General features: G+C 39.0%; 1 protein-coding gene across 1 annotated transcript; it reads right to left on the bottom strand.

Moving 5' to 3' along the window:
- Positions 1–582: 582 nt before the first annotated feature.
- On the bottom strand, positions 583–22,150 carry SNAP23 (synaptosome associated protein 23). Its single transcript, XM_065682728.1, has 8 exons — positions 22,011–22,150; positions 12,722–12,827; positions 12,104–12,145; positions 10,010–10,058; positions 9,385–9,502; positions 5,809–5,961; positions 5,083–5,227; positions 583–3,262 (listed from the first exon to the last, which is right to left on the bottom strand). Exons 2-8 carry the CDS (start codon positions 12,776–12,778, stop codon positions 3,197–3,199), a joined length of 630 nt encoding a protein of 209 aa, XP_065538800.1. The 5' UTR covers positions 12,779–12,827; positions 22,011–22,150; the 3' UTR covers positions 583–3,196.
- Between the last annotated feature and the right edge of the window lie 952 nt (positions 22,151–23,102).

Genomic DNA, 23,102 nt, shown 5'->3' with positions numbered 1-23,102 from the left:
TAGAAATACAGTAAATGAGAGTACTACTTCCAACCCACTCCTGGATACACTATTCTCTTGCAACTCAAAACTGACGCACATCAACGTAAGTTTGTATTTTGCCCCTGCCCTCTCCCCCCACAGGAGTGTTCTGGGAATCTGAGGCCCTGCTATCAGAGAAAATACTGTTTAAGCTTCCTCACAAGAGAAATTGCATTGGCAGGAGGTTAAATCACTGGATTTCACATACTGAAGTAGGTATTTGCAAGGCATCTATCTGTTACTGATACTTGACTTAAAAGTTAGAGTACAATTCCTATACCATCCTGATGTCCAGTCCCATGTCAAATCAGTCTTTCAAAGAGATGGATACATTTCATAGGTTGAAATTAGATGATGTTTTTTATGCAGGGATGAAAACTAGAGTGTTGGATCACAATAGTCCTCTCTTCCCAACCACACCCATTCCTTTGTTAGCATTAGGATTTCTCTGAACTAGAAATAGAAGAACTTCCTACTTGCACAGTAGCAACTAGTTCTGCCAAGTTTTTCAAGGACAGGAAACTAAAAGCCATTCCTAAGAGAAAATAGTTTTAAAAGACATTCGGTTATAAAAGTATGTATTTTTTGTGCACAATATATAGTTTAACAATCAAAAGCAGAAAATGTAAACCTTCATTCGTATTAGCATTCAGAAATACAAAGATGTACAAACATTGATTCCATCCCACAGAAATGGAAATTAAGCATCTATTCTACAGACAACAGCGAGATAATCCAAGAAGCAGTATGTGTTGTTTGCTAACAAAGTTACCAAATCCCACATGGATTTGGCTCTTGCTGCACCAGAAAATAGTGTTGATATTCCACTAACACTCAAGCTTAGAGCCTCAGAATTTACTTTGTGTGGTATTCATTGCTACATTATGGTTCTGATATATTGATCACAGCATTCTCTCAGCCAACATGCCAATTTGTTGTTATTGCTCAGGGTAGACAAGAACATGGACTTTGAATGGCAAGGGAGAAAAAACATTCCAATGCTTGGAATCCATATGCTACAGAGCAGGTTTGCACTGTTGTAAGCAGAGTAATGTAACCCCTTTAGTCTCCTGTTCCAGGAGACAACCGTAATTCAATAAAATATACTTTGCTTTCACAACCAGCAGCAAATATCTCTTCAGTTAACCTGAGGTTTGTAAGAAGGGGGGAAAAAAAGGCATACAAATGTCTTGTGCTTTCCCACACAAGCAGTGGTTAGAAATTTACTATGCGATGTTCTTAAAAGTACTTCTTTGCTACTTATATTTTTTAAGCACATAAATCTTCATTTACTAAGGGGGTAGATAATGAGCTTTTAAAATTGATTAGTATTCCAACAATCACTGGAATACAGACAAAAGCCAACACACACTAGTGAAATATCCACAGTCCCCTAAATATGACTTTACCTTATTCACGTAAGGTCTGCCACTGGCCTATTTATTATAAGCATCAGCTTTGTCCTTTTGTCATTTTTGGGGGGGGGGGAGTGAAGTATATTTTTTGTTACTTTTCTTGTTTTGTTGGGGTTTTTTGTGTGTTTTTTTCCCTTTAAGTTGAACTGAGAATATACCAGTAATGCTGATTGTATTTCTACTATAAAGAAAAAAAAACACTGTATTTCAGCAGATTAGTGTCATCTCAACAGCCCTGGGATTCATTATCAATAGTTACAGGATACTTGTGGGCTAAGCTTCCAAGTGAATCACCCAATAATGCTATTAGTTTTAATTATTCATCCAATCAATTTTGTTTGAAGACTTTTGCTATCCAACATTAAGTATCACAGGTTACTCCAAAGCCCCATTTTCACCTTTAAGACAGGCATTATTGCAATTATATGCATCATTTGCAATTTATTTGCCGAATTTTTAAAGAAAACCCTAGAAATAAATCTGATTAAATTACAGTAAAACCAAACAATTTTTCTTCATTCCTATGAGAGCTTTACCTCACCTGGTCAGAAACTCCTCTATACTGCAACAGGAACATTTTGGTTGCAAGCAAGTTGAACATGTAATATTTCCAACTGCAAGTCTCATGGTCTGCAATAATAAATCAGTCAGGAATCTATTTAAAACTAGTTTATTTAGAACTAGCATACAGTTCATAAATAGATACTGCTTCCTCCACACTTGTGACAAAGAAGTTTCATTATAAGCTTCTCTATCTCCAGTACATTTGAGAAGCTCCCCCAAAGTCACTGCTGAGAGCAAGCTCTGCACCAGATCAAAGTCATTATTGTGCACCTGGAGAAAGGCATAAACTGAACTCCAGTGAAAACTGGCCAAAATGGACTCTGATACAGGATGAGACACACACGCTTTTCTGCTCAGTTTCTTCCAGTTAAGATGCATCATTCAAACACTTAAAAGTTAACTTTTAGATCAGGGGCATAAAATTTTCCATCAAATAAATACTTCAGGGAGATCATTTTATTTTGCTCTACTCATATGCACGTGGGGTTTAGAGCAGGTATGTGTATACTTACAACAAATATTATCAGGACAATGCAGCATGATTTCTAGGCATAGCCTCCAAACCAATGGCAACCTATATATTCCTCCAGTTACCTTTACACTAATGTTCATGTGGTTAGGAGTGTTTTAAAGCCCTCAATCCACAAGTACTTAGTGGGCCTCTTCAATTCTGTAACTGACAAACTCAACCTCAAACCAATCATGTGGTTTAGACTGTAAAATTATCGTTAGCGTGCTAGAGATACAAGTCAGACAATGTTCACCAAGTCCCTATTTTAGTGAAGACACTCAATTTATGAGGTATTTCAAACAGTGCAAAGTGCCCTCTCCAACTTCCCACAGCTGTAAATTCAGGTTACTCTGCTTGTTCAAGAACATTTTGGGTGCAGGGGAAAAAGGAAAAATAAGAAACATGCAAGAAGATTCTCAAAGCCATAACACTCTTAGCCCTGAGCAGTTTAAAGATAGTGAAGGCAGATGGGTAGGAGGAAGTTATGTTGTTGGCTGCTTTCTTGGAGTCAAGGCCACATTTACATGAAGCAATATAAAAAATAAAAGACAATTAATCCCTACAGAAAGGGTTCTGCTTCATTTTACCCAGCCCCTCTTATTTCAGAATAGGAGAAGTTTCACAGATCCATGAATATGGTGGCTTGCAGCTGGAGAGACAGTGTCATTAACAATGACAGCAGACTTCAATTGTCTATTAGTTTCTTGGCTCTGATGTTGGCTTGTTCAATGCGTTCCCTGTTTGTATCAGCCTGAAAGAGAAATTCACAGGTCATTTGCAGACTTCTTGCAAAAGCAGTTCAAAATTCAGACAGAAACTTCTGCAATTCAGGGTATTATCACTGTGGCAGGCAGAAGGGGAGCTGCTTCAGTAAACTAGATAACCTAAGAAAAGCCTGGTAGCATAACCTTTTATTGGGAGGTTCATTCAAACTAGGAGCCCTATGTTAACATTGCAGGCTACCAGAAGTCACCCAGTTAAGCCTATGTATTCCCCAGGTGAGTTGGAATTTTACTTTCCTTTTTGTTTTGGGTTGGTTTGTTGTTTTTTTTTTTTTTTTTTAAATAAAAATAACTTCAGAATAGAACTGATGCTCTTTGTTCCTTTATATGATACTGTCCCTTGAAGATTCACCTTTAACATTTTGATTTGGTTTCCACATTGTGCAGTAGATTTCAAAGCACCTTTCAGCAGAAAAGGATAAATAACCTGAGGCAGGTGCCAGTTTGAAAGCCAGGAATAACATTTCCACTTCTATTGCTGCTTTGTAAAGCAATTCTAACTTGTTTCTAAAATTTTAATAGTAAATTTGATCAGCAAGATTTAGTCAAACCACTGAAATGAAAGTGTTAGGCCAAAAAGGTGCTTGAAACTACCAGAAAAACTATTGCTGCAAACAGTAACTCCCACTTGCAGTTAATCTGACCAAGCCAATTTCAGTCCACATGAAAAAAGGTAACAATTTCGCACCTCATTTTAAACTGTTATTAAATTCTCTAGTGTTCTTTAAAATGCTTGACTTTTACTTGGTAATCTTACCAGATCGGTGGTTTCAGGGAACAGTGAAAGACAATTAAGGCATCCTTCATAAAATCATGTTGATTGCATTATTAATGCCACAACTCAAATTTACTAGACAAAATTGAGATGCTGACATTGGTACAACCAGCGTTTGTGTCAGACTAACTCTGTATATTTGAGAAAAGTCTATTCCTCTCACTTTTAACCCTATTGGGCATTTAATGGTATCTTTAACTTCCCATTTTGTCTTAATTATATGACTTTTCAGCAATCGGTGTTCACTTCTGCTTTTTTTAAATCCTTAATATACACTTCATTAAAGCTTTAATTTCCTTTCTTAAACAAGATGCCTGTAAAAGCTTGTATTCATTTCGTAATATGGGGGTTTCTAAAATATGCCTAACTTCCTCATAAGATGCACACCCCCGTATATATTTATATAGGATTCATCTGTTCTGGGAAGTTTGTCTTTAAAGCAGCAACATTTGGAAAAAAAATAAGTTACTGGCTATGACTAACTCCATTTGCTGATGAGGGCAGACCATGTCCCTGCGCACCTACAAAACCTATTATTTCCAAAGTCTCCCCAGTCCCAATATTAACCTGTCCATGAGAATTAGGGCAATGAATCACCTGTGTTTGATTTTATGTTCAATGATTATAGCAACTTCTTAGGAATTCCAGAAGAGTCTTGCTTTTGTCAAAAATACCTATTCCCCACCACGTACAAGATTCCCTGTGAGCAAAAAATCCTCCAGTATGTTTGCCCTTTCAATCCTATCAAGTTTAGAAGTTCAGTGTTTTCCAGAGTAAGCAGTGACCTGTGCTGTATATTTAGGTTTCCTGATACTCTGAAGCACTTAAATTCTCAGCTATGCACCCAAACACCCAGATATCCCTTATCCAAATCACTGCAACCTGGACAATGGTATAATCTTGATGCATACTTACTGCAAATACATGTAGATAGAACGGTAAACCCATTCCTTATAACTTCTCAGTTACAACCTAACCTCTAAGCAGAGGGCAGAGAACATCTTTGGCACTCACCTTTTCATTGATCCGGTCTATTTGTTTATTCTGGGCATCAATCTCATTGCCCATATCCAAAGCCATGTTTTTCAAATTCCCAAGAATGTTTCCCACTTGAGCAAGATTCTCATCCATTTCATCTTCTCTGGCATCATTTGTTATCCTGTTCAAATAATTAAAGACAATGTTTCTAGGAATCTAAAGCTTGCTTTTCCTTACCTAAAATTTACTTTAATATCATCAATTATTGCACCATTATACCTTGGCTCAAATACATTGCCTGTCAGATGTTTTCCCCCCATTTTAGAACCCCACACATTCCACGCAAGCAGCCCACTAAAAAGGTGCTAAGCTAGTAATTATTACAAAAATAGCCTTGGAATTCAAAGTAACAGCTACCAGAGGAAGTTTAAGACATGAGGTTGTCTCAAATATATTTTATGACAGTAAAAGTCCTTGATATTTTTAAGTCCGCTCAATAAATGAGCATGAAGCTCTATAGTCCTCACACCCTAGTCTGTTTCTACAGACTAATACTACCAAGATGAAACAAATGGAAGTTTAAGATGAGCACTACAATATTGAAAGGGCAGGTGTCTGCCATCTCCTGTCCAAGTAGGAACAACTTTTGCAAGTGGCAGTAAAACACCTTACTATTTAGCAACTTACCCTAAAATGCATCTGAAAAGCGGACAACTGATAATTTAGGATTCCTAGTTTTGAGATGAATATAAAGGAGCAAACCTCGTAATATATCCACCACTTGGTCCTCCAGCAGTCTGAAACTGCTGCTGATTTATTCTTCTTGGTTGCATGGATATCACATGATCTGCCGAGTTCTCATTTCCATCTCCCCAGGTTGCTCTGTATACCTTGCTAGCCTCGAAGTTCTTTGTCCTGATCCACAAAAATAAGAAATCTGAACTGTCACATCAGAAATATGGTTTCCTGACTGAACTTCCGAATTAATCTAGAATTTGTGCCTGAAAGAGATTATATTTTGTATACACAAAGCCTTGTCTATGCAATGCAATTTCCTATATCATGACAGTAAAAACATAACTGAGTTACTCTAGGACTGTGATTAATTTGGTCTTAAGCTTTAATACAAGCACAGCAATTTCCTTACATTAAAATACTTTACCAGAAGAGGGGAAGCTTATGACAGTAACAGGAAAGCTCACACTGTCATAAGATAAAGCTACATTTATGAGAGGAGTTAGTCTAGAGTCAGGATTTTCAGGGAAGAAATGGGGATTAATGAAAAGATTCCTCAAAACAGAAATAGCTACTCCATGCAAGAAAACCATTAGTCTCTACTGTTTTTCTGTTGAACATTGTCTGTTGCCAAGTCTTTCCTTTCAAAGTTAATGTTCCTCAGGTTAATTTTAATTATGGAATAACAGTAACCACGTTTAACTGGCTCCTTCATTTTGCAATTTGATTGTACTAACCCTATTAAAGCAATAAATCAGCTTACCATTACACTTCTAGCACATAATTCAGAAGAGAAATAAAAATAAAGCAGCACACTAACATGAAACAGTGTCAAGAATCAGACCCACAAAAGCAGGAGGGGAAGAAAATCTAGTGAAAGAATAACTGATCTAAATTGGGGTCAGTTTTTATGAACCCAAGAAACATATTTTGAGAAAATATTCTCATGTTCACCTTGTTTGCTGGCATTTTCAGGTTTAAACTTGATAATCCAGACTCCACTGCCACTTTTCTGCTTCTTTAAAAAGCCTGTGAGGGGAAATCTGTAGCGTCTTTCAGTACATCTAAGTTTACAATTATTGGTAATCATTTTCCCTGTAGTGCCTTTTCAATAGCCCAGACATTTTACATTTGAAGAGGTGACAATGTCATTAACTGTAGCTGCAATTAAAAAAAATATTCCCCTCATTTTGTTGGCAGTTGTGTAATTGAAAAGGGAAATTGTGTTTCATAGGCCAGATGCTGTAAGAAGTAATCTAGTATGAATACATCAAGGAGAAGAAATGGAATAATTTCTCCAGATCATAATGGAAGTGTTACATCCAGCAGAACTCTAAAGAAACCTAAACTAGTTAATTCTAGCTCCTTGTGCATACACAGGCTTAAAGATCTCTTTAGGTAGATTTTTATAGCAGGAGAGATTTGTGTGCTTGGCTTCTGGATTAGCAAAGTCTTGGGTGCCAGAGGTAACTGAGGAATTTATTGAACAAAAACAAGTGGCCTGAAAACTACTTGCACAAAACTAGACAGCTATAAACAAAACTGCTGCTCAAACTAAGCAGTTAAGAACAAAGCTTCTCACCACCTGATTTTTCAAGAGTTGTTTTTCAAATTACTATATATTCACTTTTCTCATATTTCCATAAGCATAAGGCAATTTATACAGCCTGTCAAGCTAGCAAGGCCTCAAGCAGTTGTTCAACATTCCCACAGGTCATGCACTCTGTAGTACTTGACATTTTCTATTCGCATCAGTATTAAAAGACACCACAGTTGCACGGAGACCTACATGCAGGCATCATACACATGCAAGCACAAATCCAATAGAAGCATCACTTCAGACAGCTGGTTAAATTACATCTGCACTAGTAAGACTGACCTTGTCCTAAAATCCGCTTTCACCAGTTAAGCGAATACAGCTTCTTATCCTAGTCTTCATTTTTAGAAAGCAAGCATCAGTGTTAGGAGAGAATGGAAAAGAAAGAATAGTAAAGACCAGCAAACTGGCAAATAGTTATTAGTACATAGATTATATATTAGAGTGCTGCCAGTATTTCATGTTTTCACATAGCTTTTACATATAGTCTAAGCCTAGAAGAAATAAGCACTATTTAATTCAGCAAGCATTCTGATTTAGCTTCATGCTTTATGAAAACAAATGAAATGCTTTAGAGATAACTGGTTGACAAACAACTCCAACACAGACAGAAAAAACATGTCCCAGATATATGAAAGGCATTCAAAGTTTCATCTTCTTCTGTGCCCTCTACTTACCTAGTAGATTTTTCTGCACATTACTGCCTGTTTTGGTACACAACTCATTTTTTTATTGTTAACTGTGTACACCAAAGGACTGCCACAAGAGTTAATGAACTCTGAGCTTGCTCAGTGTCAATAAGCTGCTTAGCTTCAGTGAAATAAAACTGTAACTACCAAAAACAAAGACTAAACGTGTCAAAATGCTCAATTCATCAGATTAATAAAACTAATATAAATCAGTAAACACACCTATCTAGAGGTCAGGACAGAACCATCTGCATTTTCAAAGTACTAAAGCTCTAACACTTTCAGCCTTAGAAGCCACACATATCTATCCTCAAGGATCCTCAAAAGCATTATTCTGCTGGATAAGCAGACTCAGCTATTCCAAGGAATTCTTACCTAGGTTTCTGCTACCTCTCAATTGAATGATAGCTGGGTTTTGGATTGTTTTTTCCTCATGCTAAAGAGCTAAAATTGACCAAACACACACACACACTATTCACTTCAGTGGTCACACTCTTAAAAGAGCTTTTATCTTCTTCACTTGGAAGAACTATGATCACATTTAATTCACACAAATCAATTTGATACTTCGCTGCTTAAACATGTAGCTAGCACACCTCCAAAAATAAATATTGTTTTCCTTATACGACTGATTTCTGATAATTGTTTAGGCTGATTTGTACTGCTAAACAACTAAACAAGTGCCATACAAGAGACATTCTTAACTGACTTGGTTATGGTAACCAGAACACTGATGTTCTAGAGGTACTGTGAAGCAGGTCTACAAGAATTTATGTAATCAGTAATGAAACATTAAAGCTTTAACACCAATGTCTGTTCTCCTACTCTTCCTCCCTAAAGCATGAACGTTTTTTTTTTTTAATGCCTAGAGAATCAATATTACTTTTCTTATTCAAAACAGAAGTTTTCCTACTTTTAAGTTAGTGGAAAAGTACTTTTGTAGAGAAGTATTTTTGGAGTCCAATTTCTAACACAGGCAGGCACTTACACATAGCTATCTGCAGTCCAATCTGGTCTCATCCATATGGAGATTGATAGTATTTTGCCAAATAGAAACTTTAGAGGAGATTAGGGCAGAATTGTGCAAGATGTTACACAGCAGCTATATTTACAGTGACAGGGGCACAATATATGGTTAGATGCAAGTTAAGCCCTAGCTATCAACCAACAATTTTAAAAGGATGCACCTCTACAAACCAAAACAGCTAATCTTCCTAGACAGTCAGCATTTTTTAATAAGCTCTTTTATCAGAGACCATCTCCTAGTACAGTAGCTATTGAGCTAGAACTTCAGACCCAATTACCAACTGAACTGACCTGTTACAGGGACAGACACAGAGCCCACAACATTTGTTGAGCTCTGTCAGTGTCTTCTCAGCTTCTCTCATATCCTTATTTATCTGGTCCATGCCTTCTTCTATGCGATTTAGCTGTTCTAGAAGAGAAACAAGTAACCAGAATAAACACGGATTGGGGGAAATTAACATTTCCTTCAAGCAGGAAACTTAAGTTTCAGTTCTATCTTCATAGTGAGATTAATGTCTTCTGCCTTTCCTGCCTTTAGGCTTATTTATTTATTTATATCGCTGGAAGATACTCAGTGAAAAGTTGTTTACTACATTAAAAATATCTTCCCTATCCTTAAAAAAGGACTTCAGTTGTTGCTTTCAGAATAAATGTAGTTACATTCATTCTAAGATGGGAAGAAGAGCATCTCTAACGGAGCTGTATTACATTATAACTAACACAGTCTCTCAACTACTTTAAAACCTCCTTACTATGAACACATCAGAATAACAAATAAGCAAATCTCATTGTAACATGCGTAGTGTTTAATAAGCCATTAGGTTCAGCAACAACTCTCTTGAATGACAATCCTTTTTCTTACAGTCATAAAATTGGGTGGGTTTTTAGTGTTAGAGAGGAATAAGGAAGAACTCACCTCCCTGTTCATCCAGCATGGTGATAGTTCTGATGCCAGCATCATGAGACTGCATAAAGAAATGTTCAGATATAAATTCAGATTTTAATACAGCAATGTGAAATCAGGTCTCTATAATAAGTTTGATAAGCCAACCAAGTTCATAATAGAACACTGCTAGGAATAAATTCTGTAGTAAAGCTATGCTAAGTTTCAAATGGATCCTGTGGTAGGCTGGTAATAATCTTGCCTGGTGTGTTGGGTTTTTTTGTTTGGTTGTGGTGGTTTGTATTTGTTTGATTGGGTTTTTTAAAATTATTTTAACATTACAATATGATCACAGAATGGTTTGGGTTGGAAGGAACCTCAAAGCTTATCTAGTTCCAACCTCCCCGCCACAGGCAGGGACACCTTCCACCAGACCAGGTTGATCCAAGCCCTGTCCAACCTGGCCTTGAACACTGCCAGGGACAGGGCAGCCACAGCTTCTCTGGGAAACCTGTGCCAGCGTCCCACCACCCTCACAGGGAAGAATTTCTCCCCAACATCTAATCTCAATCTACCCTCTTTCAGTTTACAGTCATTACCCCTTGTCCTGTCACTACATACCCTTATAAAAAGTCCTTGTAATATTCAGATCAAACTACAGCAATATAAAATAAAAAAGTAAACTTAGCTGCGCCTTATTTTGAAATGTGGCACTTCAGTTGATTCTTTATCCCTACACCCTTCAATAGGGCCAACACAGCCTTTAGTCCTTGGAAGGTAGAATAAAAAGCAAGCAAAACAAAGCCTGCAAAACTGTTCCTGAAAACTCAGCAGAAGAGATCAGGAAGAGAGCAGCCCATCACTAGTTTTAAAACTAAGCAAAAGAAATAAGCAGTGAGGAATAAACCACTGCAGAGCGCTTTGCTGGATCAAAGACTTGAATCTAGTATGCAAGTTGCACCCATGTTTTACTGTAAGCTGGCAGCATAGGACTGTCTATGGTAGGAAATATTTTACTTTACCAATCTCCAAACCATGTCACCAAGAGAAATAATGTTGACTCATTACACGTTCTTAATGTTTGTGTTTGAGAAGTAATTCATTATGCTGATTCAAATGCCTCACTGATAACACAGCATCTTCAGTTTCATAGCAAACTGCTACCACCTGGACAGTGAGTACAGGCTCTAAAGCAGTAGTGACCAAACACTTCAGGGTCCTTACTCACTGGATTATTTTTTTGTGTTCTCGCACTGACAACAAAGTGTCTCAAGTCTTCAGTACTTGAAGTCTGGGCATTAGCTTTGTCTCTGCTTAGTCTCTGGTTTCTATTTGTCTATGGTTTATCCACGTACTAGCAAAATCATCTTGCTGAACCAGTTAAGCTTTGTTAAGTCTACCAGAGCTGACTATCAACCTTATCTTACTCCCTACCAATAGGATGCTCGCCATATTTTGAAATTACAGTATCAAAAATAAACTCATTTTTACAACGGGTTATGCACAACATAATGTAAAGGAATAGATTCCTCACACAATGTCACATAAACTCAAAATACAGATTTGTTTCAAGTAATGTATAAAGGTGTTAAGAGTTTAATATCATACCTAGCTATCTTTAAAGTTAAAATTTATCAACAGATTGTAAGGTCTATGTAGAGAAGCCTTTGTTTAAAACTGAAGGCAGCCCTACCTTCCACTACCCCACCTAACTAAGCCCTGCCCTCTTCCTCAAAGCAAGACATTTTCACACTGTTCACAGACTAAGTGAGCTAAAAGAGAAACTGAAGATGTTATGAGAACCAAGTGACACAGCAGCCAAAGGTATTACCCACCACTGCAGAACTCTTATTATAACTAATCTGTAGCATTTGGAGATTAGGCCATTTTGCTTAAGAGGAAAACAGGTAGAAAGGACTTCTGTGATGTGATTTTACAAAATGTAAAAAACATCAGGTTTAACTCATTCCAACTCTATTACTGAATTAAAGCAGCAACTTGTAATAATGACATGTGTGTAAAAAAGTTTGAGAGAGACAATAAAAGTGATTAAGATCACTTTGTGATAATTAACACGCTGCTTCTTAAATTAATAAATCCCCAGGGAATTCAAAAATGTTTCCTTACCTCAATGGCCAGGCCAAGAATCCTCCTTGTGCTTTCCAAAGACTAAAAAGAGAATTTTAACATGAGTGCATTGACAGTATATCAGTGTCCCAAAATCCTCTTCACCAGTTCATTACAGTGAAGCAATTAATATACAAAGGTTCATCAGCCTGTCTATATGTAATACATTCCACATCACAGTCACAGCGCCAGCATACTGGAGATTTTTTTCAGTATGCTAGTAAGCCCTTGGTTTTTAGTACTTGTTTTTTAGTACTTTAGTACTTTGCTTATCCCACTGGAAAGTCATTATAAAAGAAAAAATATAGTTCATTTGAATAAGCATGAAATATCAACATGGATTAAGAATACTGTAGGCACCCAGCCTGCATGGTCTCAGTAATCATGGCTGAGTGATCTGTACTCAGTCAGGGAGGTGGCTCTAAAATTCACAAGTTTAAATTCATTCTTACTGCTAGTAGAAGTCTTCACTCCAGTATTCACCAAGTAAACTGAGAGTCTGAAACGTTCAAGTATACCCTTGCGAGGTCACCACCCTAGACTGACTTAATATTTAGAAGATATTGTAATCTTGGCAGATAAGTAGTGTAAATCCAGATGGCTTCCTATAACAATTACCTCATCGGTGACCTGGTTGGCCCTCAGCTGGATTTCTTCAGGCGATAGTTCAGCCATGATGAGGAACTATTACTTGTAAGTAATCACGTTAAAAAGAATCTTCCTCCTGTGATAAAGAATAAAGGAATTATCAGTTAAGCATCAGAATCTCTTTGTACCAGTATTTTTAGTTGAAAGTAGAAGTAGGAAGTTCAAAGAATGAAAGCCTATAGAATTAGTTCTGCTTAGAACAACACCTGGTTAGGACTAGAAAGTACTAAAAGAATTAATCAGCTGATATTACATAACTTTTTTGATAATTCTTCATTTTTACCTTAAACTAACAACAGATAGAAATTAAGTCTTAAAATAAAAAGCTTCTCCATGTTGGAAAAGCACACTGGTTTAGTTTAGTCAGCAATCCAGAAAGAAATTAAGGAAGACATTTAAATTACTCATATAAGTTTCAAGCATTCTTCCCCTTCCCTCTGAGGAATTTCAGCAGTCAGTCAGAAGGGGAAACACTTTCATTGACCAAACACCACCTAAAATGATTCTGGTAACACTCGAGAAACAGTATGGCGAATCCCTCAAATGCAAGAGGACCTGCAAAGGTTTTAAATGGTATGTCTACCACTCTAGCAAAGGTTTGCAAATCTATCTTTCTCATAATAAGGATAGGATCAAGAGTCTCATAACTGAAGCCCCAACACACCATTTTAACTTCTGCTATTAACAGGAGATACATTTTTCCCTGAAGACACAATAGGAAAAAGCAAGCCCATCAATAAACGTATTCTTATTAGAGCCAGGTTTTTCAGAGCTAAGAATTTTTGTTGGAGGAATAGTAATAAAGCTGGCACTCCTAGCAATGAGAAAACTGAGCTCCCAGGCTATAAAATTTAATGAGATACCACATAAACTGAGCAATAAGGAGCTTTTAAAATTAATTTTCCCCTTAACTTTCGATTAGTCCTTGCTCTTTCACATGAGTAGCTTTCAATTCAGTTCCCATAATCCACTGGAATAATTCCAAACATCCTCTTTGACTAACAGAAGTATATTCCATTTTTCCCTATGAGACAAATTCTGTAGAAGACATAACATTAGTAACTGCTCTTAGAAGGGCAAAGTTATGCAGACTCAGACAGCTGTTAGCTAGAGAAGGGATGCTATTCACAGAAAGTGCACACATCTCAGGCTGACTTCAAATCAAGACCCGTAATCCCTTATAGCTGAAGTACCTCAGGATTTAGAGAATACTTCAACAGGTTTGATCTTATGAACATAAAATACCTCCTCAGCCTATGGCTAAGACTGTGGCTCCAGGAATTATTTTTTTAAGTAGCTGTCAACACAAGTTCGGTTTTGCCACCATTAAAAAGTAATAAAATTAGACATTCTCACATAAGGCCTCTATTAGCTCAGTTTGCAGTAGTCCAATCTCACTACACAATCAGTGACTTTTCACTCACAGACTTAAGAACCTTTCATGAGGTTTATTTAGGGCAGCTGAATCCCAACTTTGAATTTGGGAATGTCTCTTAAGCTGGTTTGCACAGCTATGGTGCAGTAAAGCAGGGTGAGGGAGGAAAGGACATTATTTTCACCAAGTTAGATTAAGCACAGGAAAATGACATCAGGCTGGTTCTTTGGGAGAAGATCTCACATTTATTTAATATTCAGAAACAGGATGAAGAATCAATTATATAGCGGCACTGAAAAAGCAGTATCTTGATTACTGTAGCTGTTGCAGGCTTGACCAGCTTTCCCTACTTTGGGTGCCACATGGTCAGGTACCTCTGCAACTTGGAGCCATAAAACACACGTCTTGGACAGCGAAAAGAGATATAACCCCACCCTGTGAATCATCAGCTTGCCAAGAATCCCATTACAACTGCAGAACAGGGCCAGAAATACAGCTATGCTCGCAAAGCGACTGGAGATTTCTCTTTCAGCAGCCCTGGTGTCCTGCTTCCCTTTGCAGCTGCGGGTTCAGGCTGTCCAGAAGTTCACATACTGCTGGCTGTATGATGTAACTCTAGCTCAAACGCTCTGTTCAAGTTACCCAATAACCATACTACAGCCAACAGTACACAAAACAGTAACAGTTTCCTTGCTTTTGAGGCAAGGACATAACAGTAATATTCTCAAACATGGTTAAGAAGGATTTATAAATTAACAGGTAATATAGACCCTTAAGTTTGAATGCATGTTTGCAAATACATTATAATACTAACTGTATGCCAGTAAAGAACCCAGAATCTGAAGAAAGAATGTATACTTTACCAAGCCAGATACTGAGTGTTTTACTCAATACTGGCAGAACACTGTCCTGTGCTACTAGAACCACAAATTCATGGAGAAGCCATTGAAAAACAAACCAGCAGTGAGACTGAAAAAGGAGAAGAAAGGAGACAACAGTCAGCACTTCCAATTCCCAAGCCAGTAAACCTTGATGGTAAAGTTTGGAAGGTAACATATTACTGGAAAGTGAGAGTTGTAAATTAACTTCAGGGCTGAAGCTCACATACACTGAACTAAATCCACCCTGGGCTTGACAACCATGATGTTAATAAAGTCCTATGAAAGATAATGCCATGCTGAAATCAGACAGTAATTACATGAAGAGACATAGCAGTTACATGAAGAGCTACTTCATGTATTGTTACCTATCAAACTACTCCCCCCAAGCTTTGTCCTATTTATGTTAACTCATTAAGGAACTGGCAATCCATTATTTGACACAAAGTTAGTAGTTAACACACAAAACTAGGTGTCTGTAACTGTATCTGACACCAGACAACATCTTGAAAACATTAAGTACTTGTCACTGAATCTACCAGTTCTAAAGGTGACAAGCAAGCTTTCTGTTCCCCTAGCTTGCTCACATCTTCCTGAACAAATCTGCTGCCAGGCAGCAAGAAGTTCCATGGAAACCCACAGCATTCCTCCAACTTTCTTCCTAAATCAATGTTATTTCATCTTGAAGCTGTTTATGACTTACCTAACACAAGAAATACATCTGCAAAATAGGAAGGAAAAAAAACCCCAACCTTCTACACAGCTGACACCCACAACAAAGAGCAAAAAAAAAAAAAAAAAATTACATCCAGGATTCCTCAGAGCTGAGGTATGCATGTGCTTATCTTCTGATGCTCATATCTGGCCACTTGTAGTGTTTTGTCTCTTATGAGAGGAAAACAATCTGAAGTGATAGTTCATATGCCCGATTTACAATTGCTAGGATAACTGACATAGGTGGTAGGATGTTAAATAAAACCATTCAGAACACTTGGTTAAGGGACAAATACTCCGACAATCTTTCATCATGGATAATAGGGTACAGTTACTTACTAGTCTTGCAAGATATCTCTAAACAGTAAGTTAAAACACTCAAGATGTATTCATTTGTATTGAAATAATAGTTCGGCTATTCCAACAGAACATATACATAGCCAAATAAACACATACATAAAGAAAGGATGCTCATCCCTCCATCTTTTTGCCTAAGAATCATGAAGCACCCATTAAGGTAGCCAGCTCTTGATGTTACATAACAAAACTATTTTATATCCAAGACATGAAGATTCCTCAGGCATAGAATACTTGATACAACTAGCGTGCCTGGAATGTATTTTTATTATAATATAAGATTTGCTAAGGTAAGCATTTATTTTTACATCCATGGACAATGCCTATTAATCCCAGCCACAAAGTAACCAAAGAAATAAGACAGCCTACAAAGAGACTTCATATTTACATTGTAACTTTCTGCCATTTCACTTAATTTTCTCTCTAAGAGGTAAGTTATAAACGAGACAAATGTGCCTAAATACAAAGTAGATCTCCTTTAAAGAAAGGATAAGTAATAAGGTGATGTCACCTTTATTTACTTTCTGTTATTAAAAAGTACTCTGCATTATTTACTCAACTTATCAGACTGCAAAGATTAAAGTTAAACACATTTCAGTGCAACTCCCCCTCTATCCCTTGCATGGGAGAACCTGGCACCTACAAACTATGCAGAACTAAGCTTGCTCAAAAAAAAAATATTTTCTTGAAGTAATGGGCCTCATTAAATTTCTCTACCAGGGAACTAAGAAGACTACACACAACATCATCTTAACTATCAATGTCTTAAAAAAAAAAAAAGAAAAAGAGAAAAGAAAAAAAGGAAGATTCATCAAGAACCAAAAGCATCAATGAAATAAACACAGGGCCTGCAAATCCTAGAAACCTCTTTTCTGACATTCTTTTTATTTTTGAGATTGTGGGACAGAAAGTTCTCCAAAATTCCACTTCCAACCACAAGCTTTAGATTAAAGGTTCTCTCTCCACAAGATTGCTCATTATGTGCTAAGCCTATAACCTCACTATTGTAATGCATATTGAAATCAGAATATTACGATCTAAGTCGGTTGAGGATGGACTAGATTTAAGTTACTGCCATCCCTTGAACAAGAAGAAACAAAGAAATTAATGTCTGCACATATTTTTTTTCACTTACTAAACCTTTATTTGTGGCTCCAAAAACCCTGAAAAACCTTCAATGTGCACTCCTATTTGGAGCTGTTAGGTTGGAGAATGCTGAGGAAGAGACATAGCACAGATGATTTTGCAGAACTGTTGAAAAGCTCAAGGTATTTCCTGCAAAAGAATGAGGCACATGACAAGCACTTTGGGGATGATTTTCGAATGATACCAGACCCACTTGAAGCATCAATGGCTTAGAGGTCTTCATTTGGTTAATCAACACACCCACATTAGCAGCTGAAGCATTTTTGTAGGTTGTCTAGTCTGAAAAAACTGTAATGTGACAGATATCAATGTGAGCTATGGCTGTGTCTGTATTAGCAGCAGGGTGATCCTAAGAGACTATAATGCAAATTTTCATTTGGGGAAAGTGCTGCTCATACTATCACATTTCAGATGGATCAGTTACAAGTATTTATTTAATCAGAGTTCTGCACCAACCCCAACTACTGATTCAAGAGTCAACACCTGCCAAGCCATATCCTTCATAAGACTGAGTGCAATAAGAGCAAATTCAGCGTTAGTAATACGTACAGTGACCTACTGCCTGCATGTACAGGTCTCCAAGTGTATATTATCTGCTTGTGAACAGGAAGCTAAAACAGTATTGCTTTATCCCAGCTCTCTGGCTGGGAGTGTCTGACAACAGACATATTAAAAACTTTGGAAAAAAACCCAAAAACCTAAGGCATTTGAATGGACAGAGCCTCAAGATCAAAGTATGCAGCCAGCAACAACACTGTCATCTTTGCTACCTGTCTTCTGAGTGATAAAGACCAATATGGAATCTTTGTTGTCTAAGTCATTGGTTTCAGATACTTCCCTGCACCACTACAGGTTTTCCTTACAAGTGTTTTCTTTTTCATTCAAAATTGCTTGTACACTGGATGCCAGCTATTTATGCTAACACTCACTTTCCAATGTAAACAAGTTTCAAAAGCCGTAACAGTGAGGTTGCATGGTCTTTTCAAGGGTTTTTCAACCCCAGATCATCTTCTGAGGCTTATAAAACACTTCCAACGTCCTGACAGCTACAGTAGGCAATTTACATGTGTTTGAATGTGCTTTTCTTCAGCACTAGTTGAAAAGCAATTCTAAGGCTTATTAGAGTCAGGGGAAAAAAAAAAACAAAACATAATTTACTTTCTTGGTTTACAACAGTTATACCATATTCTGGCAGTGCTAAAGCACTCAAAACCAGTAAGAATTTATTGTCTTATCAATCTTTGTGAGTTAAGCCAAGTGCAGGACACCACAAGGCCTTGAAAAGTGCTTGCTCAACTGCAATTACATAGCCCACATCTGGAAAAGAAACATAAGGAGGGAGATGCTGTCAAAAGTGGCAAGTTTTCTTAAACTGGACAGGTCTACATGCACCAGACCAATCAATTGTTCTTACTGCTTGCACTTTAACAACCCCACCTTGAAAGACTAAGATTTTTGTCCTGCATCTCTGGCTGACATAGAACACTTGTATGCCTCTGACAGACTCAATGTCTTTCAGAAATATGCCATACGTCCATCACATTTGCTAAATAGAATCATAAAATCATAGAATGGTTAGGGTTGGAAAGGACCTCAAGATCATCTAGTTCCAACCCCCCTGCCATGGACAGGGACACCTCTCAACTAAACCATCCAACACAAGGCTTCATCCAACCTGGCCTTGAACACTGCCAGTGATGGAGCACTCACAACCTCCCTGGGCAACCCATTCCAGTGTCTCACCACCCTAACAGGAAAGAATTTCCTCCTTATATCCAATCTAAACTTCCCCTGTTTAAGTTTTAACCCATTACCCCTTGTCCTGTCACTACAGTCCCTGACAAAGAGTCCCTCCCCAGCATCCCTATAGGCCCCCTTCAGGTGCTGGAAGGCTGCCATTAGGTCTCCACGCAGCCTTCTCTTCTCCAGGCTGAAGAGCCCCAACTTCCTCAGCCTGTCTTCATACAGGAGGTGCTCCAGTCCCCTGATCATCCTCGTGGCCCTCCTCTGGACTTGTTCCAGCAGTTCCATGTCCTTTTTATGTTGAGGACACCAGAACTGTACACAATACTCCAGGTGAGGTCTCACAAGAGCAGAGGTCACCTGGCAGGATCACCTCCTTCAACCTGCTGGTCACACTCTTTTTGATGCAGCCTAGGATACGGTTGGCTTTCTGGGCTGCGAGCCATAAATTAATCCCCTACTTGCCATTTAGGGGTCCTCTGTTAGAACCTAACCCCTTCTCTCTCAAGTTCTATCATGGCTCTGATCAGTATCACTTAACTTCCCTTCCTCTTCACTGATAACCCTAAACTAGAAGTTAAGCACAAATGTTTCTCCTTTTGTTTTCCTGTTAAATATATTTTTATAACATCAAAACTACACAGCAGGCTGTGTCTTAATGTCTGGTTCCATAAATGGAGAATAAGAGGTTCACAGTTTTCTTGTGAGTAGGAAGTGAGATGAAGAAACAAGTGTAATATTTTTGGCAACAGAAAACAATATGTGTGAGAGCTAAAAGTTGGGATAAGATTATCTCTTTGATACCAAAACCATAAAATCTATTACATTTGCCTTCTAATTTGTCTTTTAAAAGAGCTATTTCCAAGTTGAGAGTGAAAACCACATAACTCCCACAAAGCGTTCCAGCAAGACCTCATGCTGACATCTTCATGTTGTTTTCCTTTTCAAAATCTAATGGAAGTTTATGGCAGCCAGGAATTAAATGTAGCAAGGTTGAGTGAAAAACTTCATGTATTGTAAAGTTGAAAAACATATGTATTGTAAAGTCATTTTTATGAAACAATCCTTCTCTTTATATTTCTAAATAATTACATGTGACTACTTCATTTCAGATAAAGCAGAAAGTAATACTTGTACTTTATTCTTTTAACATAATCTACTGGTAAGAATACCAAAGCATTAAGCCTTAAAATCCTGTTATTCCCAGTTCACTAATTCCTTCTTTGAATGTTTCATATACATACTGGGGAAGAAATTTTAAATAACAGCTTTTAACTAATATATCTAAAAGCAGATTGAGAAATGCAGCCTATACCTCCTTTTGAGTAATCTTAAAGGTAGGAAGTAGGAGTTGATACAATCCTGCTGTTGCAACACTTGACTGAAAGCCACTATCTTAGGAGCTGTACTTCAAGCATTAATGAATTGGTGCAGCCTCAGGTGATCATGTATGCTCTCTCAGTTCCTTCTCTTATAAAGCAAGCTGTTGCCTTCCCCAAAATACAGAAAAATTAATGAAACAATATCTTTAGAAAAAAAGAAATTTAAATGCATTCTTGCAAAAAAGTAATAGTTTACAAACTAGATGACTTTATGTTGATTTTTTTTTTAATCTTTCCAATTCTTCATGTCATTAACACATAAGGAACTGTTTTTATTAAACCCTTCCTTAACACAAATAGCTATCCTACTTGTTAGTCAGCTGAAATTCAGCCCAGCTAATACAGGGTGGTACAAGGTGTCAGCACCAAGATGTACTCCTCCACATGATTATGCATACAAGATAAATGAATAAAGCATCTGTGACCCTGGACAGAGCCCAGAACAAGACACTACTCTGCATGCTTCCTGCTTTCTCTTATCAGCTTCCTGACCACACTGCACAGAGGCGATAGTGCAAAGAATAGGCGCTAGGAATGCCACCTCCTCTGTGCAGTCCCATACTTGTCTCAACAATTCATTTTTGTTTGGCTGGAAAAGCCTCGTGATACCTCCTTTAAATTAGTTACTCACCAATACCAAGTAACAATTAACCCTAGATCCGTATGCAGATGTGGACTGATTCCTTTTCTTCTAATGACACAAACCGTGCTATATAATACACTACTACATCAAAAACTGCAGAGCAGGGGAGGTCAGACATATAGATTAGTTACTACAGTAAGCAATAAATTGTGCAAGTCACTGAATCAAGCAATTGATATCAGAGAATACTTTCTCTTTATCCCTAAATACCTTCCTACATAGCTGTTTTCTCTGTTCATGAAGGAGAAGCAAAGCAACACCCAGCTGCTTACTTCTGACCACTGGAGACCCAGTGCCCTTATTAAGGGGGTGAAAAAGGGGAAGGTAAATAGCTAGAGAAGTTGCATAAAGAAATTTCCAAAGTTTCTTCAGCTCATTTACTTAGGTTGTCGAATCATGTGCACTAATTTGGCAACCTTCATTGCATAAAAAAGAAATGAAAGCATAAAAAAGAAATGAAAGCAAAAAATAAACGAAAAAGTGAAAAATAAAGTTGACTTTACATTAGCTTCCCAGAAGTGCCAAGGGCTTCAAGAGGTACAATTAGGAAACGCAGAGTTTACTTCTGACGACTACTGTTTACTATGTACCACAACAGCATCTTGCTGGTTAGTCCAAAGCAGTGAGGCACACCAGTTCAAGGGCTCTCAACAAGCAAGAAACAAACACCTGAACGTAACACCGATGCTCCTCGCAGGGAGAGCCTGCTGAGGCCTTCCAGCACTCGACAGGACGGGCGCAGCCCACGGCTCAGCCTGGGTTCAGATGTCCCTGCCGGGAGGCCCGAACCCCGCCGCGGCCCGGCCGCCCCGTTACCCCGCGCCGGCTCTCAGGCCCGGCAGCCGAGGCAGGGCGGCACTCACTAGGCCAGCGCGGCCAAGACCGCCCCGACCCGCGAAGGACCCCACCACAGCCCAGCCGAGCCTGCCCCGCACGGGGCACTACGCGTCACCGCGATCCACCGGCAGCCGCCCCGCCCGAGGCGCAGAAAGCCGGCAAGCCCAAGCCGCCAGCCACCTACCAGCACCACCGCCGACCACCGCTCCCTCACACGCACGGTCCTCAAGCCGATCCGTGGCGAACCGCGCCGCCCTTCACACACCCATACCCGTCCCGCCCGGCCCCGGTGCCGACCGCAAGAGCGCAGCTCCGCACCCCCGGAAGCGGGAACCGGCCCCGCCCACAGGAGGGGCACCACACGCCACACCCGGCATGGCGGGACGCCCCCATACGTGGGTGACGTCAGTTGCGTACACCCAAGATGGCGCCCAGCTCCGCCCTTGAGCGGTGCGTGTGCGGTGTCGATGCTTTCGCCGCGCCGCTGACATCGTGGAGCTGGTACGGACCCCGTGTATGGGTGTTTCTCCGGGCACCGTGCTGCACATGAGGAGGAAGCGTGTCAGCCCCTCGCCCGTTACCAGGGGGAAGGAGGGCGGAGTGGGAAAGTTGCCGTTTGGAATCACAGACCTCGCTTTGCAGAGCTGAGGCGCGCAGCCCTTCCGAGGTGTGCTCCTTCTTGGGCCTGGGTGACTTCTTCCCTGTTCTGTTACCGTCAGGACCCCGGCGCAGGGCTGCTCCTTCGGAGCGCACCATTGAGGTACCCAGCAGCTTTACATGGCTCTTGGAGCCAGTGTTGTGCGGGACAGTGTCAAACGCTTTGCACAAGTCTGGGTAGACATCAACTTCTTTGACCCTCTCCATCATTTCTGTAGCCCCATCATAGAAGACCACCAAATTGGTCAGGCAAGATTTGCCCATGTTGAAACCATGTTGGATATCACAAACTACCTCGCTGTTGCGTGCCCTAGCACGGTTTCCATGAGAATGCGCTCTATCCTGTTTCTCACTCGTGTTATAATGCCATGCATTAATGTTGCCCATGTTGGGAGATCTGTGTGCCTTAGAATTTTGTCTTGATCATAATCAGCAATATCTCTTATGGCCAATAAAGCATTAAAGTCTGAATTTTTCATAATTTCATCTCTTCTTGCAATAAGATAAGGTTTGAGAGCAGCAGGAGCTCCCTTAATTAATGGCTTTAACAGGTCATAATCTACAGTTGCTGATACGGGAACATCAGTGGGTTCATACTCTTGCATGGCAGGCAGCTTTT

This window comes from Lathamus discolor, chromosome 6 (genome assembly GCF_037157495.1).
Source record: "Lathamus discolor isolate bLatDis1 chromosome 6, bLatDis1.hap1, whole genome shotgun sequence".
Classification (NCBI taxonomy): domain Eukaryota; kingdom Metazoa; phylum Chordata; class Aves; order Psittaciformes; family Psittacidae; genus Lathamus; species Lathamus discolor.
The sequence above is the reverse complement of the archived record's forward strand: the minus strand, read 5'-3'. Positions and strand labels throughout refer to the sequence as shown.

Excerpts from the sequence above, each read along its gene's own strand:
- SNAP23 (XM_065682728.1), bottom strand. The coding sequence starts at position 12,778 with ATGGCTGAACTATCGCCTGAAGAAATCCAGCTGAGGGCCAACCAGGTC. Across the intron at positions 5,228-5,808 it reads AGTGGTGGATATATTACGAG|GATAACAAATGATGCCAGAG; the intron begins GTTTGCTCCTTT and ends TTATTTGAACAG. Across the intron at positions 3,263-5,082 it reads TAGACCGGATCAATGAAAAG|GCTGATACAAACAGGGAACG; the intron begins GTGAGTGCCAAA and ends TTTCTCTTTCAG.